The 22,552-nt window shown below is 36.8% G+C and overlaps 1 protein-coding gene across 1 annotated transcript in view; it reads right to left on the bottom strand.

Moving 5' to 3' along the window:
- Nucleotides 1-4,094: 4,094 nt before the first annotated feature.
- Nucleotides 4,095-22,552, bottom strand: part of LOC107559858 (XK-related protein 7-like) — a 93,303-nt gene continuing 74,845 nt past the window's right edge. Inside the window, exons 2-3 of the mRNA XM_016243869.1 lie at nt 15,924-16,123; nt 4,095-5,598 (exon numbers count right to left, since the gene is read on the bottom strand). Of these exons, the coding sequence (XP_016099355.1) occupies nt 4,622-5,598; nt 15,924-16,123 (1,177 nt within the window). The 3' untranslated portion in view covers nt 4,095-4,621. The remainder of the gene's footprint in view (nt 5,599-15,923; nt 16,124-22,552) is intronic.

Raw genomic sequence — 22,552 nt, 5'->3', positions numbered from 1 at the left:
CTAATTGAAAGAAAACAAGTTGACAAAAAAAAAAACGGGGAAAAAAACTGAATACATGATTTATGGATTCAATATAGCATAATACAGTATAATATAATGAGAGATTTACAATACAAGTCTGGTCATTTTTGACACCAAATTAGGTAAATCATTTATTATTATTATTTTTAGCACAGCACAAAGATTAAGCTAGTATTGCATATGGAACATTTAAAAAAAAAAATCACCAATTCAATTCTCAGTGTTTGAATTTGACCTTACCCATTGCAGCTCAGTCATGTCAATGTTACTCGCAGTTACTCGCAGCCTCCACTGGGGGGCAGTGTGGGCCAGCACTTTGTTTCAATGGGGAGTGGCACTTTAGGCTACATGGTATCGGATAGCTAATCACCTGCAGAGAGAAGGCATGCTCACTCACTGCCTGAGCTGTACAAAACCCCACGTTATATCCTTATATATTCTATACAAGAAGAGCATTATAGTTATCTAAAATAATATTGCAGTTGTTTGACCTGTTTTACCCTTGTAGAAATGAGAGTTGTCTTTTTGATTTGAGTTTACTTTACTTTTGATTGTAAAGTGCAACAGTGCAGTATTCACTACGCCCAATGACATATACTAAAGGAATGCAATGAAACTTTATGACGAGGGCAAGTAGAATTAAACAGCCCAGGGGAACATACTGGTAGCTCAGTTTAAGAAGGAACAGATCACATAAACCCAATGTCACACTGGGACAATGGCCAGATAGTCGCAGGAAATCAGTGGCAGATGATCTGGGCCATAGAGGACGCTGAGGAGTAAGCAGTGTGCTTTTGTGTTTGAAGCCATTGTGCAATCAAAAGTGACCCTATATAATACACATTCTTGGTCTTATTGTGAATGATAAGGCTTTCCTTTGCAGCTGTGACCCAGGTTATCAGATGGGGAAATAATTGTTAGTCAAATAACTATTTAGGCATTGTTTTAGGCTCCTGTACATAACTCAAATCTTAATTAATTGGCATCTGTGCTTCCATGAAGATCCTTTAACATAAATGGAAACTTTATATTGCATAAAAGTTTCTTTATAGTGGAAAAAGGTTACTGGATGTTCTTCACACTAAGAAAATAATGGTTCTTTTAAGAACTGCTCATTAGAAGATTCTTTGGGAAACATAAAACGTGGTTTGTGGTTAATATTAATATAATATTAGTTAAAGCAATAATAAATCATGATATATTTGAAAAAAGAGCAATAGTATTGGAATTTGATGGTCAAGGTCGAACTTGATTTTCATGCTCTGGTCAAAAAGCCCTCTAAAACGTCCTTTAGGAGTAACCCTTCACAGTTCACTGAAAATCATATTCAGGTTTGGCTCCATTCGGCTATATATATGCTATTTCATGCAAACTGCAATGCATGTGCTGTACATGTACTTTAAGAGTTTTCTCTTGTAGAGTGTACTGTTGATCTGGAGAGCCCCAGTGTGTGTGTTCTGTGTGTATGTATGTGTGTGCACACTGTTACAGTAGAGGATGCTGTTGACCCCCTTAAGGGCATGAGTGGAGGAGGAGGAGAGCTAATGGTGGGTCAGTTTTCAGGAGAGGGGCCACCTTGAAAAGCTCTCAGACCGCAAACACACTCAGACACACATCACATATTCCTGCAGCCCTGCTTAATGATCCTGCAGTTACCACAGTAACCTGTCAAAGGACAGGACATTCATCTGCTAGTGTCTCACGCTTTCTATCTGTCACCAGATGTTTATGTTTATTATATGTAACATGCTATATTTTAGGCTTCAAATAATGTAGACTGATTTCTTGTAATATATGAGAGAAAGACATAATCGTTATTGACAGTAACAAAGTTATATTGAATTTTATTTTTTACGCCACTACATTTAATTTCTCGTTTTACACTAAAGATCACAATTTTCGAGTCAGCAAATCACGGATTCGGTGATCTAATTGGAGTGAGTCTTCAGTTCAATTCATTCATTCTGAATTAGTCTTGACTGATTCAAACGTAAAATGATCCTCAGAGTGTACGAACGAAGCATATCAAATAGCAGTAAAACAAAGTCATGGTTACTGGCGACAGCTACTGTCGGTGTTGTGATGTGGGCATATCCGGTGATATGACAAGGTTGAACTTTATTCAAATGAGCAGTGACTCTTGAAGTTCCAAGGCATTGCATGTGATCCATCTCCTGTGACGTTTTTGTATTTGAGTGTAGGTGAAATTTAGTTATTGTTATTAGGAGTGATTTTACTCATTTATAAGATTTGTTTTTGCCCATATACAGGGCTATAATTGAAGAGTGATGTGTGGAAATCCAGGTCAGAAGTTTTTAGCATTTAGATTGAGTTTGATTCATGCACTGATAATTGTTCATCTTGTTCATGATACTCCTGTATGATGGATAATGCACTGTGGCAATTTCTATACAAACAATTTCTGCTTCTGAATTCATTTTAGCTGTAGCAAAAGAGATTCATTGCCAAATTACATTTACATTTAAATTTATTCCTTAATCAGACGCTTTTATCCAGATTGAGAATAATACAAGCAGAAGGAATTCATCCAAATGAGAACACTACACAAGTTCAGTGCTAGAGCTCATAAGTGCAGAAATGTTTTAAAAAAGGCTAGTTTGTTGAGTGCTCCTGGAAGAGGTCTTCAGCTGTTTTATGAATAGTTCAATGGATTCTGCTACTCATGTGAAATTGGAGTCTTAGGCATCTTATTTTACCAGTAATACATCTCATTTGTGATTGGGGCCAGTTGCATAAACATAGCCCCTATGTTAAGACTGTCTTAAGAACTAGTTTGACCAACTAGCAGTTAGTCAAGGGATAATCAGTCTTTTTGGATTCAAATTAGACAGAGCTACCTTTTTGTAACTGACCAAAGTTATGACCAATCTTGAACGAAAAAAAAAATTAGATGACTAAGTTTTTAAGAATAGTCTAAGCAGTTTATGATTTGAGCAAGGTGTGGAGACCACCATGGAGCAAGGAACAGCCACTGTGAAAAACATCAACATAGTTATTCCACAACCTTTAACAATAAAATCCCTGTATGTGTGAACGTCCTATTATAGGGCAGCATGATTACAGCTCTAAATGTCATTTGCTCTCCATCAGCATCTTCAGTCTGGACAGCAGGGTTCTTTTCATTGGCAATTACCCACCATGACTCTGGGTTTTTCTGCTTGGTTTTTGACCAGGCAATAGAATTTCAACGTAGCAAGCAAGACCTCGAAAGACCTCACAGAGGGAGTGAGAAAGAGAGAGAGAAACTTTAGCTGAAGTCTTGTGATGGTTTTGTAATTGGGGTGATTTCTTTAAAATTGTCGTTACTAAAAAGCCCTGGAAAAGAGTTGAGTAGGATAAGTTAAAACTAAAAAGAGGTCTAAACATTTTATGAGGTGACAAAAAAGTCTTTCTCCCAAGCACACACACAAACATTGTTGTCCCCAATAGTCGGCAGCTTTTCATGGCCAAGAAGAGCATTCGCTATAGCCAAACCACAAAGCCCCCAAAAATTTAGAATCGAAACTCCTCATAACCACAGCAATGGCCGCCCCTTCCAAATAACAAAAAAATAATGAACAAATACAGATGTAAAAGGGTTTTGAGGCTTGTGGACAGAGCAAACCAAGACTTACTGCTCTAGTTACTGTAAAGAGAGTTCACATACAGGATTAGAATTCACTGTCAATCATTTGTGTTTTCTCTGTGTGAAATGCAACACAAACACTCAGACGTTTGCAAGTTTTATGTTGCAAGATGCTCCCAAAACCATTTTCATGAAACACTCAAACACGCATATTCATTTTTTTTTTTTTTTACTTTTCCGAGGCTGTCATCTGAATCTTTTTTTACAGTATTATTTTTGTCCAACTACACTTGATCACAGCTTTTTGTCTTACTATATGACATTTTTTTCTTCATCTTTACAGATAAACGATGCAGCATGACCAGACAACCCAGAAAAAAAAACAGTCATACCAACACACTGGCACCATTCTATTGTATACATATAACAAAAGATAATATCTATTTATGAATATTCAGTTAGAAGAATTATATCAAAGACATGGCCACAGAGTCATAAAAAATAAATCTAATAAATAAATAAGTCAATAATTACAGAAGAACTCTTTTGAAGAAATGGATGATTGAACTTGCTAACCTCACCATTTACAGAAGCAAATAATACACAATTTGTACTGTTTTCAGGTCACTGAACATTAAACTTAGACCAATACAGCAGTCAGGATGGTCCTGAGGAATACTGATTGGTCAGTTCATCTATATAATACAAATGTCCACTTCTTCTCATCACTGTCATTTAAGCTCTTTTTATATGTTCAGTGCATAGGCAGAGAGGTACAAGTCCCTTTCCTAGTTTCACTTTCCATGCATGTCTTGTAAACACCACGTTACTCCTGTCCAGCCTAATGTGCACTTTTGGACCAGTCATGCGCTCTCAGGCATCTGAATACCAAACGTGCCGCGGTCCCACCGTGTAGCACCATGCCGGCCGTCAAGGATCGGACCGTAACCTCATGGCGGCTGAGTTCCACCTCTGCATAGAGATGTCATGTGGAAGGTGGAGGTATGAACAACACTACACCGTAGTCTCGTACTCTGTCACTTCTTTGGGGTTGCTGAAGCTCTGGTACTGGATGCGAGGTGTCACAGGAGATGTATTCTCCAGCACTAGGATGGTCTTCCTCAGCCTTCGGTCTATAAAGTGAGCATCCCAGGCTGGGTAACTTTTTCTTGGCAGGTCGATGCGGATAACGGGACCTTCAGTTCTTGGGGGACGTGGGGAGGAAGCAGGAGGAACACTAGGAGGCCTTACCTGAAACACAGGCAGGCAACTGTCTCTATCCCCGGCCCCTATTTCCCGATCCCCAGCAGTAGTCCTTTGGAGTGTTCTGGGAGGGCTAGTAACCACGTCTGGTTGGGGCAAAGGGGTTCCTAAATCCCCAACGCCTCCCAGACCGATTACCCCCATTCCCTCCTCCACACAGCTCCATTGAGCTCCCAGGATAGGTCCGTCTGGGTGGAGCAGGCAATAATAGACAAACATAAAGAATGTTCCCAAAGCATAGCTACACACCACCACACACACAATAATAAGGGCGTAGAAGTCCGAGGTGTGAGGTCCCCTGTGAATATACCAAGCGGCAGTGAGTGCAACGTTCTCAACCAAAGTCACGCAGTAGTACACACCCAGCCGAAAGCGGGCACGGCCTTCCTTGACGTTGAACCAGCAAAAGATGTAGATGATGCCCACCACCATGTTGTAGATGATCTCCTCCCACTTGGACATGCAGAAGTCGGTCTCACCCTGGATGATCCAGAAGGTCATGGCACACCAGTGGGCCACGATGAAGATCCCGAAGTAAAGCTGGAAGACTGAAGCGAAGAGGGCGAAGGCGATGGTTCGAGCACCGATGGTGAAGAGGTGCCAGAGCATCTGAACAATCACGGCCTTGTAGGACATGGGGAGCTTGTCATCACGAGAGTCACGCAGAACCTTCTGGTAGGATGCAATCATCCAGGCGAGAGAAACCAATGATGCAGATGCAGAGAGACCTACAGAGATAGAGCAAGAAGAGCAGGGAGACAGCTTGAGCAATGTCGAGTAAAGCCAGACTTATACTTTACAAATATATACAAAAGCAGCTTGGCCAATGCTTTGCATGCATGTGGCACTGTACTAAATATAGTGTATTTTTTGCAAAACTGTGCTGGTATCAAACTTGCTATTGTTCACATAGCTGTTTAAATGTTAACATTTTAAATAACTGTTAACTAACTTGGTCAACAAGATTCCCTGCTGCTCCAACAGTAGCTGACTTGAAAGAGAAAACTGGCCATAGAAAATGCCCACTATAAACCACCTAAAATAATAATAATAAAAAAAAAACCTTGGGACTAGGCGCATGATGTTTACCAGCAAAATAGCATGGTTTCTGTGTGATGCTGGTTGAGGATGGAAGTTTTGCTGGTTAGGTTAGTCAAGAAACTGGAACACCAGCACACCAGGATCCCGTACAGAAACCAAAGCAAAACATATGCTGGTGACCAGCTCTTTTTTTTTTTATTAGCAGGGAATGCCGTGTGGCTGAGAACACAGTGTGTTTCGTTATGAATTGCATTCTCACACATTTTGAAAGGCAGTGAAGCACAAAATCAAGCTTGCATAGCTAGAAGTTTTTCATAAATTGCATTTATGTACATGCATAGAGCAAGTTCCAGGCCTGAGTGTGAATGAGCTTTCAACTGGTCAGGAATATGGAGCCAGATCAGCCTCAAAAATAATACATTTACAAAACAAAATTCATAAATGCACAGCACAATTTACAAAATCCGATTCGTAAATTCAAAACACAATTCATAAATACACAAGTAAAAGCATAAATGTTTCCCCAAATGCTCACACAAATCTTACCTACATAAATTTAAAATGTTTACAAAAATATGTATATATCAAGTTCTTGAATTCATTTCCATCACACATTTATGGATCCTTGAATCTACATTTGCAAATCGTCACATGTGCGTGGCCTGCTTTGGATTTGCGTGTGGTATTTTTGAGACCTTCCTGACAGGTTAAGATTCATAAATATCTTTTTTTGGAGGATGTTCTGTTCAGCCAATCGCAGTGAGCTTTTAATCCACCAATCAAAATGCTCCTTACTGAACAGACTCAAGAAGCTCAACGCTGCACTTTTACTGTGCATTGTTCAATGATCGGGTCCTTGATGTAAAGACATTTTAATGGGTACTCTTTTTTTAGTACCTGATTACAATTTCTACAAAATCACATTATGATTTATATCATTCACACAAAATACAGCTACCCGGTTTGCTTGCTGTCTTATACACCAAAGTTGTACATACCCTGTTTATTCAGATCAATCTGTAATGTTATTAAATAAGTGTTAAATGTCCAGATATTTCATGTAATAACAACAATTATGTAACGTGTTCTGTTGTTGTTGTTATTAGTAGTAGTAGTAGTAGTAGTATCAGGTTCGCAGTAACTTTTGATCAGGCATTAAAAACAGCTACCTCCAACTAAGGGAGATTTCGAACACACACAGCGGAGAGATTTCAGTATGGAGGATGAAAATTCTTATGATTAAAGGTTGTTTTAGTTAATTAAGTGTGCAGTTTGCAGTGTTACAACATTGTTAGTCCACGCCAGCTTTCTTATTATAACTGGTGGTTGTAGGAGCACTTTCGTAAACACAGGATGAATGGGCGATAAACAATCAATAAAACAACAATTTCAATGATAAACTATAGAGTAATTTTAAATACGGTTTGTAGTCAGTGGATTCTAAAGTTACCATCGCGACCAGCTATAACAATAAGAATATGCCATCAGATAAAAAAACGACTTTACTTACTCGTTTTACTTACTATTGACATTGACATTGGATATGAAATCTTACCATTTACTTATTGAACATACATTTTAAGTCTGTCTTAAATCTCAGTTTGTAGCACAGTCTATAGTGACTATAGTGTAAACTAGTGTAAACTTGCAAATGAGTCAACTTGACTTAGGTGCAAATTCCAGAAAGTGTGAAATGTATTTAAAATGGCTTAAATAATTCATGGCATGTTTATGCTTTATTTCCCCACAAAATAACACTGAACTCCATTGCTTTGTGTGTTTATTTGGCCATAAATTCTGCATCCATGCAGCTTCTCTATAGCTGTGGCCATTTAAATAGCCTGAAACGGGCAAGTGTTAAATATAAAACCTAATCAAAATCATTAAGAATAACTACATTTCCACATTCTCAGAGTTCTGCTTTCAATATTTAATTAGATCTGATGTGATTTATTCCTAATTGAACATGCGATTGAATAATTAACTTTCAAAACATTAATAATTCAGGCCCTAATTGATGTCGTTTGCCTATCTGGACTCATAATATATGAATGTGCGAATATACCTTGCGTCATGACAGACACATTCTGAGAGAATAGATTCTGATGAGGCAAAGATGCAAAGCGATTTTAATTCCAGACATCACAGTGGCTCTTATGAAACACAAACTGACGTGAGCTGGCAGAGATGGGCGAGCTGCTCTTTAAAGAGTGTTGGCAGGAAAAGGTTCAAAGTTTTGTAACGGTTGTTGCTTTTGTTTTAGTTTTCAAATAATATTTCATAGAAACTACAACACCTGCTCAGACAACAAATCACAGGGCTTGTTTCCCTACTGCCTGAGAGGCACACTCGCTTTCTCTCTAGAGAAAGCGAGTGTGAGTGTGAGTGTGTGTGTTTGACTTGCTGACAGGGAGACAGACAGGCACTTTATATTTTGTTTGCAAGTACCGTAGAGTGTAAGGTAGAGTGAAAAGGTGAAGAGGAGGTGTGTGTGAGCGTGTGTGATTGAGAGATATGGAGCTATCTCAGGAAATCATGAGGATCAGCTCTTAAATACATCTCACTGCATGTTTGTTTATCTGGTGGGTCCCGGCAGATTGGCTTTGTTCTGGTGCTTGATTCTGCTATTGTCTCACTCCACACACACACACACACACACAACCACACACACACACGCACACACACACACACGTTTTAGGAAACTATACTTCCAGCTTCACCCCGTTAAACACTTCAAACCCTCCAGGCTGGCTTATCCAATGTCAGCTAAGGATATTGGGATGATCACAGCATTAAAAGAAAGCAGCCTGTTGCTTTTGTCAGGCCTGGATTTGTGGAAAAGGAAAAAAATGAAGGTTGATCCTTGTGTAAATTAGAGATCGACAGATTTTTTTTAATGGCTGTTGCTGATATAAGTGTGGCCGTATATGTATATATGTAGCCTACAGGCCTCGCAAAATCGGTAGCCAGGCGTCCCGGGGCTATTGTGTTTTCTAGTCGGGCTACCAAAATGTATCACCACCCTATCTTGAATAGTGATATGAAATACCTTCCTTGATTCGCATTGTTCACTCGCATGTAGGGGTGAACCGGATCGTGATTGACCAATTGCACGCTTTTCTAACATTCGTGCATTTTAAAACATTCAAGCGCATGAAGAGGCTAAAGAGAATTCAATTCAGTTCTTGTGTGCTGTTTTTTGTGCGCACACAGAGAGCCGCGTTACAGACAGTGTAACACTGAATTGATTCCTCTTTCGTGTATACTTGCACTTGAACGGACACATGCACACAAAATTATCTCAAAATAACGGTTTCGGCAAGTATTCTAATTAGAGATCGACAGATTTTTTTTAATGGCTGTTGCTGATATAAGTGTGGCCGTATATGTATATATGTAGCCTACAGGCCTCGCAAAATCGGTAGCCAGGCGTCCCGGGGCTATTGTGTTTTCTAGTCGGGCTACCAAAATGTATCACCACCCTATCTTTAATAGTGATATGAAATACCTTCCTTGATTCGCATTGTTCACTCGCATGTAGGGGTGAACCGGATCGTGATTGACCAATTGCACGCTTTTCTAACATTCGTGCATTTTAAAACATTCAAGCGCATGAAGAGGCTAAAGAGAATTCAATTCAGTTCTTGTGTGCTGTTTTCTGTGCGCACACAGAGAGCCACGTTACAGACAGTGTAACACTGAATTGATTCCTCTTTCGTGAATACTTGCACTTGAACGGACACATGCACACAAAATGATCTCAAAATAACGGTTTCGGCAAGTATTCTTGTAAACACAGTTGTTTATGTCTTAAGTGAACGTAAACAGTGGAGAAAGAAATTGCATGTGCATCATATTTTTGTTTCTCAGATTTTATGTAGTACAGTTTCACACAGTTTCTGGTTTTTGCTTCAAATTTCAAAGTTATCTAATTAATTATCTATCTAATCTTATCTATCCATCTAATCTAATTACAATATAAAAACATGTATTTAGCATCTTTGTTTGGATTGTGATTAAAATGCAGTGGTTGCCTTTATTTTAAATGGAAAAAAGGAGTTAGTTAGTTTATTTATATGAAGATATTTGTTTTATTTTGTATTATTTATTTATTTGATTTGGGATTTGTTTTAAATTTTCAAGTTAGTTTTAGAATTGGACTTTCACAATTAGAATTTCACAAAGAAATGTGCAGCATTTTGTATGAGAAATAATAAAAGGACACCTTTTCACATTTTGTAAAAAAAAAAATTGTGAAATCAGTATTGTGAATCGTATCGCATTGTGAGTTAAGTGAATCGTTACATCCCTATATATATATATATAACACTACTTAATTTAGTAAATAACATACTGCAACGAAGTGTGTGTGTGTGTGTGTGTTTACAAAATATTTACAAAATTGGAAAAGCATAATTTAAAAATGAATCAGTAATAATTTGATGAAAAAAATAAACTTGATTTATGCTTTAGAATAGCAACTTATTTATTCCGTATCTCTATTATAGTATTTTTCACAAATATAGAAGAAAAGGAAAGAAAACACTGTAAAAAGTGTACTCTACACAAAGTGTGTGTGCAAATGAAATTATATTTTCTCAAATAAAGACTACGCAAGTAATGCTCATTTTACATACAGCACAGTGAATATGAAATACCATCCAACTGGATATAGCGCATCACAGTTTGAAATCAAGAATCTAAAGGTATACTTACATGACAACGATGTGCTAAAAACCTAAAGGTTTTATTTTGCATTGTTAGCATACAGAAGACAATGTTATCAAAATGATCCCTGTTCACACAGATCTGCACTTAAAATGACTTAAAATGCTCCCTTAAACCCCCCCTTAAATCCAAATTCTCACTTGAAATGATGGAACAGCTGATTTTTTTTTAGTTCTGTGTAGTGCTTTAAAAAAAAGTCACTTCTGACACTTAACCAAACAGACAAGCTTAAAAATGCCCATATATGGCCAATATATTGTCCATGTCAACGAGTAGTATAAATAATAAAAAAAAATATATAGAAGAAAAGGAAAGAAAACACTGTAAAAAGTGTACTCTACACAAAGTGTGTGTGCAAATGAAATTATATTTTCTCAAATAAAGACTACGCAAGTAATGCTCATTTTACATACAGCACAGTGAATATGAAATACCATCCAACTGGATATAGCGCATCACAGTTTGAAATCAAGAATCTAAAGGTATACTTACATGACAACGATGTGCTAAAAACCTAAAGGTTTTATTTTGCATTGTTAGCATACAGAAGACAATGTTATCAAAATGATCCCTGTTCACACAGATCTGCACTTAAAATGACTTAAAATGCTCCTTTAAACCCCCCCTTAAATCCAAATTCTCACTTGAAATGATGGAACAGCTGATTTTTTTTTAGTTCTGTGTAGTGCTTTAAAAAAAGTCACTTCTGACACTTAACCAAACAGACAAGCTTAAAAATGCCCATATATGGCCAATATATTGTCCATGTCAACGAGTAGTATAAATAATTAAAAAAAATACTCTTTCACTTCAAAGCAGCATAGTCCATATCATACATTGGATTTCTCTTTGCACAAGCCTGACCCTCGCTGTTTATCGAGTGTTTACTCTTTTTGAGTCTCTTTTGCACATTCTACATTTCACTTTCATTTGTCTCTGTCTCACTCACTTTCTTTGTCTCGGCTCTCATTCTGAGCAACTCATTTGGTGCAGATCCAGATTAAGTGAGGTCTTAATTAGCAGAGAACCGAAAGCATTAGTTTCTGCGTTTTCCCACTCCGCTTCCAACCTGCCAGCATGCTCTCAGCATTCTCTCCCGGCCTCTATTTCAGAGGCTCTCACGGAGCAATGCACTGGCAATCTTAATGAAATCAAACATCAGAGGCAGCGCAAGCCCACTGCCACAAAGACCGCCTCAGATTAGAATGCAGTTTAAAGAGAAAGGGATCAGACAAGTTAAAGCCCAGCGCTACCAGTGCTGAGAGAGAGAAAGACGGAAGTTTGAGTTGCTACTGCCAGATGATGTGGTGGAAGAAAGTACACATGAGATGTTTGCATAATGCATTCTAATAACAGCATTTGTGCTTTTAGACTGTATTAAATGACGACATGAGAGTCTCTCCACAAGACCTTAAAGACCTTAAAACACACAGTGGGGAATTCACTAAGAATGAATTGTGCCTGCTGATGGTGCTGTTAATTTGTATGCCATGACTGTGTTGTTTCCTTCCCTCAGATGCTCTTCTGTGACTTCCTTCCTTATGGTAGTGATTAACCATCCTGCTTAAAAACAGCCATTAGGTTTGAAAGCATCACATACAGTAAGTGTTGGAAAGTAATGCAAGAAATCAGGAAGGGGGCCAACACTTTTTCACACCACTGTATATATGAAGACTTAATTTGCAAAAACAGATAACTCAGTTCTTAAAAAATGTTCAGAATCACAATAAAAAACATGATTTATAAAAATTCATAAAAACAGTTATCTATTTTTGCAAATTAACTCTTCATATACTGTACTGTACAAACACAGACACACACACACACACACACACACACATGTGTGAGAGAGAGAGAGAGAGAGAGAGAGAGAGAAATCTTGAATTTTGATTTGAATTGATAAAGAGAGATCGTTCATGATTACCTGTGGCTGCTCTCATTTTATTACAGTATAAATTTTGTCACATTATTACAATATTTTTAGCTAGACCACAAGCCGTTTTTAAGCCTTACACACACACACACACACACATATATATATATATATATATACATGTATATATATATATATATATATGTACGTATATGTATATGTAAATATAAAATTATAAATATAAAATATTTACCTACAATTGTTTAATACATGAAAAATGCCAAACAGAGATTATGGAGACTAATATTTTTGATTGATGGCACAAACAAATCATTAAAGAGTTTTGAATCTGTTACTGAAACAGAGAGATTGATTTGATTCACTCAAATGAATCAAACTTACCAACAATGTTTTTGCTTCTGAAGTTTAAATCAGAGATATATGTAAATTCATGTTTATTCAGATATAATAAAACATCTCAATGCCCTCATACTTGCAAGTTGTGGGTCCATTCATTTGAAGTTTGGTCATTTGAAAAGGACACAGTGAAGTGAAGCTACTTCACAACAGTGCAGTTTTAGAAAAACAATCATCAACATGAAATATGTATATCATAATTATAAAAAAACACAGCTTTTTTTCGTGGTGTAGGAGACTGCACACTTCACAGTCCTCACCTCAAGTTCTCTGCTCTCCACAGCGAGTGCGGCATACAGATGCTCACTTTCAAATGGATTTGCTGACACAATGTAAAGGTCAAAGGTCTGAGTCAGACTGACAGGCAGGGGGCCAGGAGATCAGAAAAAGAAACGAAGGAAAAAAAGTGAATGAAGATAAGAAGAACAAGGAAAAACCTTTCTGTTTGGTAGTTGGTATCCAAACCCATGACCCAGAATGAATCAGAAAATCTCTGAGTCTATTCAATCTTACAGCGTGTCCCTCTGAGCTCTCTGTCCTGCTATACAACTCGTCCTCTCTTTCCCCTCTCTCTCTTTCATTCTATCCTCTTGTCTTTCTTTCTTTCTTTCTTTTTTGCTGAATGTCCTTTTCCTCTAATCTTTTTGTCTCCTGAGTACAGTTTTCTTTCTCAGTGGCATGTGGTGGCCTTCCGAGGAGGCAAAGTCTCTTCTGTGGTTTTATTTAATGATTCATATATTATTCAATATCATTTATTAAATTAAAGTTTTTAAAGGGGTCCTATTATGGTTTTTTACACTTTTAACTTCCACAAAATAAAAAGCACAAAGTCCATTCACTCTAAAAAATGCTGGGTTAAAAAGGGACAAACCCAGCTATTGAGTTGTTTTGACCCAGCGGTTGGGTTCAAAACAACCCAATAGCTGGGTTTGTCCCTTTTTAACCCAGCGCTGGCTTATATTTAACCCAGCATTTTTTAGAGTGTTCGTAAATGGACCATGCATTTAAAAAGTCCATGTAAAAGCTGAGTTACAGTTCAGATACAGTTTTACCGAAGACAAAAAGTTTTATAAAATGATAAACTTTTCGGCCGCTAAACCATTTTTAAGAAAATGGATGAGTCAAAATTATCAAGTATTATATTAATTTAAACAATTATTATCAATCAATTATTGTTAATTATCTAACATAAATATATTTTACTCAATTTACTTAATTTAAGACCTCCTGAAATCATAATTAAGACTTTTGTGTACCATTTAAGACATTTAAGACTTTTAAATTTAATACGACTAAATTTAAGAATTTTTAAGGACCCACGGAAACCCTGTTTGTGTGTCCGTGCTCAGAAAACCGTATATCAGGAGTTTAAACTGACAAGGCTTTAAAACACATGCATATGTTTTGTTGTTGCTGGAGTATCTACGGCATGAGCTGTAAAGGCTCCGCCCACTTCTGGAAAGAATGCTCATTTGCATTTAAAGAGACACTCAAGAAAACAGTTTCTACCCAAGAATTTACTGCAAGAAATAAATGAGCTGTGAGGTATTTTGAGTTGAAACTTCACAGACACATTCTGACAACTGAGACTTGTATTACATATTGTAAAAAGGGGCATAATAGGACCCCTTTAAGAAAAGTATTTTATGATCACCAAGGCTGCATTTCATGATCACAAAGCTGCATTTAATTTTATAAAAAAAAATATTGTGAATATATATTGTGTAATATAAAAGTAATATTGTAAAATATAAATGCAATTTAAAATAAATGTTTGCTATTTGAATGTTTTAAAATGTAATTTATTTCTGTGTTGGTAAACTGAATTTTCAGCATCAGTACTCCAGTCTTCAGTGTCACATAATCCTTATAATATGCTGATTTGCTGCTCAAGAAACATTTCTTATTATTATCAATGTTGAAAACAGTTGTGCTGCTTAATATTTTTGTGGAAACTGTGATACATTTAAGGATATTCATTCAGTTAAGGATTGTGATGCATTTAATTTACATTAAAGGATTCTTTGATGAACAGATTATATGAGTACATGAACACATAAACAATCTTTAGAAGTGCTCTGAGAGTCACTTCATGAGCATTTTACCCTTTCTTTCGAGAAAAGCTATCGTCATATCATATACAAACAGAAACTTAAAAGGTCTTCACAGCAACCCGTCAAAATAAAAGTTTGGTTTAACTTGAAAACATGGTGACAGAAATATATTACTTAATGTAATGATAGTACTATTACTACTAATACAATTATTATTAAAACATTATTTTTAAAGAGATATTTACCATAAAATTATTTACCAGAATTTATTTAGCAGAACACACTATTTCTGAAAAAAGAAATAAATAAAATAATAAATGATCATTTTTAAATCAATTAATTAGAGATGCTTTTGGTTATTCAAATTTAACGAAACCATTACAATGTAATTTTGTAAAAACTGAATTTTGTAAAAATAAAACTGAATTTGAGAAAAAAAATATATATTTCATAGGGCCTTAAAAATTTAAGTTTTGTTAAACTTTTAATAAATTGATGTTAAATATTGCAAGTTTCATTAGTTATTAATTAGAAATGCTTTTTGATTAATACAATTTAATTTAACCATTAAAACAGAGTCTAGAAAAATTTAAACGGAAAAAACAGAATTTGGAAAAAAATAAAACGGATTTCATAGGGCCCTATTATTTTCTATTTTCATACAATACCTACTGCTGTCTTTTTCCCCAAGTTTGTAGCTGAGTCGTGTCAAGTGTTATAGAGATGGACAGAGAGAAGCGTGTTAAATGTTTTGTTTAATTCTTCACAAGCAAACATCTTCTCAGGAGTGGCCGTATGAATAAGGCATGACGATCACAGCACAATCACACAAGTGTTCTGTCCTCTCTCTCTTTCTCAACACTTCTCATTAAGCATGCCCACCTAAAAGTATCTCATGTGCCCACCTGGGAAACCTCCGTATGTGTGTGTGTTGTCTCACCCTGTAGGGGCAGTATGTGGTTGCTGTGGATCATGATGCTGAGCTGCAGCACGAGCTGAGGCGCACTCTTCAGGAAAGCCTCCAGCAGCCGCAGCATGTTGATGTCAGCGCTCTCGAACATCAGACGCCAGTAGAAATGACGCCGACCCGGGTCGCCATGCCAACGGCTTTGCACTCCCAGGTACAAGGTGTGGACGTACCTGGAGACACACAGAGGGGAAATGTCAAGTGGTTATTTAGGTTCAGTAATTAAAGGTCAAATGATGTGACACGGGGATGTATTCTCTCTCTTTAGCCACTCTTGAAAGTGATTGAAAACAACTGCAGGGAAGGGTAAGAAATTAACCAGGGTTTCAAAGTGCCAATGAAAGTGACAAAAATAGAATATTTCAAATGTAGTCAAATGATTAATCCATAACATTTCACATATTTAATGATATTATTTAGTGAAGGCTTTAGTGCAGTGTTTTTTCTTCAGTGATGACCCAGCAAAGCACATAAACTGTTTACGGTCTTTAAATGAAATGCATTGATGTTACCAAGAACTGCATAAGCCCAGCAATATGCATATTTACGACAAGACAAATTAGCAATTTTGCAAATCCATAAACAACAACAGAAGTTTGATTTACCAGCCAAACACATGGAACAAACACTGAGCTAAATATTGTGTTTGTATTAGCAACATTACCAAGTGACAGATTAATTTAATAGAGTTTGATTAAATGCTCAGCCTTTCTCAAAATACTTTTTGTTTGCTGTCTTAACTGTCCATAATTATATGATTTTTATTTTTTATGATTTTACCTCAGCACTGTTTTCTCTGCTGTCAGTTTGTTATATTATACTGCTTTCTACTGTGTAATCAAACAGGGTTGGACTGATTTTTTTTTTAGATGTAGAATTCCAATTAATTAATTGAAGTATTTGACTAACTGGACAACATGCGGTGTCTTATATGGTTCCAAAAACATGCCTTAAGCTATTTTAAAAAATGCAGCTAAAAAACAGTGGAGGAGAATATTTTCTGACATGGCTGTTAGGGAATTCTCATGGTTTAAAATGTAGTTAAAGTTGTTATTTGCATATTCATGAGGTTAATAACATAACAGGATGCAACCTGTTTGAATACCTTGCTGGTGCATATGCAGAAACATCGCCACATAAATCTGTTAAGGTTGCATTATATCTCCTGAAAATGTACCACACAAATAATACTGTCTTTATCATTTTAGTTAATGCGTTTGCCGCCACTGCTTTTGACATTTTTTACTTTTCCCTCTCAGATGCTGAAACTAAAAACAGTGTGTGACAGTTGCTGTGACTTGCGACAAAGTGCATGAATATTTAATGAGGTGAGCATTAAATCTTGTTACATTTGCTGTGTGGCTCTTTTTGAGAGGAGTCTTTCTCTCTTTTTGGCCAGTCTTGACAACAATTCCGTAAAAACACATACAATTTGGAACTACTGTAAACCTGGTTGAATGGTGAGTGGGTGAGACAGGTCTAGTACCTAAACTATCTGAAAACAAGCTTTGGCTGAGCTGTCAAAGTGCCAATCACAATATGACACCAGCAGAGTGGCACTGAGGGCTTTTTACCTGTCAGCAGCTTTTGGCAGGAGAAGAAAAGGACACAACCTGATACCATACAAGCACACACACACACGCACACACACACACACACACACACACACACAGTCAATGCGGTGAGTGCATGCTCAAGCCCCATCCTTTTCCTAAACTCTCAAAGAGGATGCAATGAATGTTGACAGATGACTGAATGACCGATTCTTTCTCTTTCAATTTTCCATTCAATTCCATTTAATCTCTCTCACTTTCAAATTGATTTATTTACTTTAATGATCAGCTAGAATCTAAAATATTCAGTTGATTTAACTGATTCAAATTGTGATTGATTCAACTGAAGGATTTTCAAATTCAGCTGAACCCACTAAAGAATTGAATGTTATTATATTACACTGCCCAGCATCATATTTTGCTGAATGAAATCCAATACTTGTTTATGACTAATTTTGGGGTGCTAATTCCAAAAATAGTTGATTTACAAATTATGTGCACTTCATAGCATTTTTGCTTTAGACAGCCATTTGTAGGTAAAGAGATCTTGTATCATTAATCACCATCTGAGCCAAGTTTGTTCAATTCTCCCACATCTTTCAATTTTGTTCAATTTTCTCATGTATGAATGATTATGAAGACATTATTTTCTTTTATATATTAAAGATGACATTATTTATTTATTTATTTTTTAAAATCCTGATTTCAAGGTTACAATTGTGGCCAGTGACAGAAGAAAATGCAAACATGACCCAATGTTTATGTAAAGTTCTTTGAAATTAAATTTAGTTGTCTAATCCAATACTTGTTTATGACTAATTTTGGGGTGCTAATTCCCAAAATAGTTGATTTACAAATTATGTGCACTTCATAGCATTTTTGCTTTAGACAACCATTTGTAGGTAAAGAGATCTTGTATCATTAATCACCATCTGAGCCAAGTTTGTTCAATTCTCCCACATCTTTCAATTTTGTTCAATTTTCTCATGTATGAATGATTATGAAGACATTATTTTCTTTTATATATTAAAGATGACATTATTTATTTTTTTATTTTTTTTAAATCCTGATTTCAAGGTTACAATTGTGGCCAGTGACAGAAGAAAATGCAAACATGACCTAATGTTTATGTAAAGTTCTTTGAAATTAAATTGAGTATTTTAACTTATTTTTTAAGTTAAATTCTACATTTTAAATGATACATTTGACCTTTGACATTTGTGCACTAAAGATATACATGTGTATCTATACACAGTGGGTATAGAAAATAATCACCCCCTTTACAATAATCACATTTTGTTGCTTCACAGCCTGAAATGAAGATGAGCACAGTTTTTGTTTTATCCAGCCGCATTTACTCTGTGCAACTTATAACATCCAAGTGAAAGATATGACACCAACATATCAGAAAAAAATAAATAAATAAAAAAACAGAATCACTGAGTTGGAAAAGGATCAGCCCCCTCCTAAAAATGACTTGTAAACACACAAAGCTATTTGACTTTCAACTGTGATGCAACTGAAGCAAACAATCAACTATGGGTGGCAAGACACTGTCAAAAGAACTCCAGGATAAAGTTGTGGACAGGCACAAGTAAGGAGATGGATACAAAAAGACCCTGCCTGGATCAGGACGTCGTTCCAAACTGGATGAAAGTGCCAGGAAACTGATCAGAAAGGCTACCAATGGCGCTTTTCCACTGCATGGTATGGCACAATACGGTTAACTTTTGGGGGGTTTTCCACTGGGTACAGTACCTGGTACCTGGTACCTGGTACTTTTTTTAGTACCACCTTGGTTGAGGTTCCAAGTGAACCGTACCGTTACCAAAATGTGACGTGTAAACTCTGCTGATCACGGATTGGCCGGAGAAAATCGTCACTATCTGCGTCACTGAACTTGCGACACAAACACAACAGAACCGCTAGATTTAAATCAGCACAGCCAGCGAAGGATCGAACGCAACTGTTTTGAAAAAGTGCACCTTTTTTTAACAACCAAAAAGTGGCTGTTTCATTGTCTGTTGAGGAAGTACAGACGTTCCTCTCGTTGATAGCAGAGGAGCGGATCCAGCGAGAGCTTGATGGGGCGACGCTGAATGAAAAAGTTTTTCAGGAGGCGTGGCAGTATAGGCGGTGCAACTAACGACATGTGAATAATCCCGCCCACTCTAAAGCGATACTAAACCACAGTGGAAACGCAAACCGAGCCGAGCCGTGCCGTACCATGCCGTGGAAAAGCGCCACAAGAGGCCGACAGCAACTCTGAAGCAGTTGCAGGAATTTATGACAATTATGACAAAGAGTGGTTATTGTGTGCATATGACAACAATATCACAAAGTCTCCACAAAGGTTGCTTGTCCGGGAGGGTTGCAAGAAAAAAGCCACTCCTCAAGAAAGGCCACATGCAGTCAGACTGAGCTTTGCCAAAACTCTCCTTGAAGATTCTGAGGCAGATGAGACTAAAATTTAATTAATCAGCCTCAACACCAAACGATATGTCTGGCGGAAATCCAATACAGCTCACCATCCAAATAGCAGCATTCCTACAGTAAAGCATAGAGGTGGTAATATCCTGTTATGGGAGTGTTTCTCTTCAGCAGGGACTCAGAGCCCAGACTTAAACGCCATTGAAAATCTGAGGAATGACTGGAAGACTACAGTCCAAAACGGTCACAGTCCAGTCCAGTCCACAAATGCAGGGAGGTTATCTATTTCTTGTTCTTAATCTTTCATCTCTTTTTGATTCAGTCAAATAAAAATGTTCAAGTTCATTTGATTCAAATAAAAATTCAATTTAATATTTCTCATTCTAATGCCTTTTCTCATTCAAACTGAATTCTGAAATAGAACTTACTCAATGAAAGAATTCTCTGATTCAACGGAATATCTTCTTCACAATTCTGTTCTCTTTCTCTCTCTCTCTCTCTCTTTCTCTCTCTCTCTCTCTCTCTCTCTCTCTCTCTCTCTCTCTCTCTCTCTCTCTCTCGTATCTCGGCTTTAACCAGCTTTAGGCCAGCTGCATTATCTAAAGGCTGCAGAAGAGTACTTTATCCCAAGCACTACACACTTTCAGCCTGCAATGGGAGGGTTTCTTTCATGCTTAGCTCTGATAGGTGGTGAGGGCCAAAGATTGTATTTCATGCTCCTCTCTGATAGGCTGAAGGTTTTAAGGGAACCGAGCCTGCATGGCACTATGGGAGATTTTGAGATGATCCAATGCCAAGTGCTCTGTGTGAAGCGAATGTGAATATTTTTGTATCTGCGAGAGGAGAAAAAGACAAAGACATGCCAAATACCAAATAAAATCAGAAACAATATGCTACAATGTGTGCTGTGTGTGTGCGTTTCATACAGACATTTAGTAAGTATGTACGCTCCAGCACATCTATTATCAAAAGAATGAATTAATCTTGAGGTCTCCAGTGCTCTGGAGTGGTTTGGAGTGAAGCAACCTGAGAAAAATGAGAGAACCACTACCACAAATGCATCTATATTTCAGATAAATGGCTTTATGAGGCTGATGAAGTTCACCTGTCATTGAACTGTTGCAGTGAGGCTGATATAAAAGGACAGGTAGCAGTGAAAAACACTGCAGATGAACCTGAGTATGAAGGACTTTAATTACATCGTGCATTGATTCGTGCATAATCAACCTTGATTATTTTATAGACAAGACCTAAAGGAGAGCAGAGAGTTCCATTTAAGAAAATATAGAGAGAGACAGAAAAAGATAGAGAGAGAGAGAGAGTGAAAGAGAAACTGAGCATGTATGCATGTGGCTAATATATCCTCTGCAGTAATTAGCACCCCTGTCCCTGTTGAGACCGCCAAGCTGTATTCTTGTCTAACACGCTTACAGTCAACACTGTTTAACGCAGTCTGCATTTCAGCAATAAACTGCATTATTATCGAGTGTCTATAGCAGATGTGCCATCTGCTGTGTATGAAAATGAACCTGTGATTCAATTGAAGAATTTAATGTATTTAACTGAAAAACTTCCAAATTCAATTGAATACTTTTCTCATTTCCTATATTTACACTCTGGTATTATGTTATTTAATTTTTATGCAAAATAATTCTTAATTTGAACTAACTGAATTTGAAGATTCTTCAACTGAATCAACTGAATTCGTTTTTTTTAGAATCTGCATTTATGTTGAAATCAACCAAAGATCTCTACACTATTAAAAATAAAGCTTGCAAAAAGGGGGGTTTCGCAGTGATGCCACAGAAGAACCATTTTTGGTTCCCAAAAGAACCTTTTAGGTAACAGGTCTTAAAATAACTTTTTTTTTCTTATACCGTGTCTACCCTGGATGCGAGCGGCGCGACATGACAAAATACAATAGAACCTATAATAATCAGTGATGCTGTCTACACTGCATGTGGCACGACATGATGCAACACGACAACAAATATAGGCAAGGCAAGGCAAGTTTATTTATATAGCACATTTTGTACACAATGGTAATTTAAAGTGCTTTACATAAAAGAAAGTAAAATAATCATAAAATAAATAATAACAAAAATAAAACAAGGAATTTAAAAACTTTGAAAATGATTTAAAAATTGATTTAAAATGAATTTAAGACAGTTAAAAATAGAAAATGATTATACATACATAAAATACAGTGCAATCAGTTCGGACATCGCACAGTGCTCATTCAATAATTACACAGCTAAACAGATGAGTTTTGAGTCTAGATTTTAATGTGACTAATGTTTTAGCACATCTGATCTCTTCTGGAAGCTGATTACCAACTGCAGGCAGCAAAATATCTAAAAGCAGATTCCCCTTGTTTTGTGTGAACCCTTGGTATTTCTAACTGACTCGATCTTAATGATCTGAGTGGTCTGTTAGGTTTATATTCAGTGAGCATATCTGCGATGTATTTAGGTTCTAGGCCATTGAGTGATTTATAAATGACTAAAAGTACTTTAAAATCAATCCTAAATATAACTGGTAGCCAGTGTAAGGACCTAAGGGCTGGTGTGATATGCTCAGATTTTCTGGTTCAAGTCAGAATTCTGGCAGCAGCGTTCT

Source organism: Sinocyclocheilus grahami, unplaced genomic scaffold (genome assembly GCF_001515645.1).
Source record: "Sinocyclocheilus grahami isolate Dianchi unplaced genomic scaffold, SAMN03320097.WGS_v1.1 scaffold703.1, whole genome shotgun sequence".
In the NCBI taxonomy this organism is placed as follows: Eukaryota; Metazoa; Chordata; class Actinopteri; order Cypriniformes; family Cyprinidae; genus Sinocyclocheilus; species Sinocyclocheilus grahami.
Note: the sequence above shows the minus strand (reverse complement) of the source record. Positions and strands in the feature narration are given on the sequence as shown.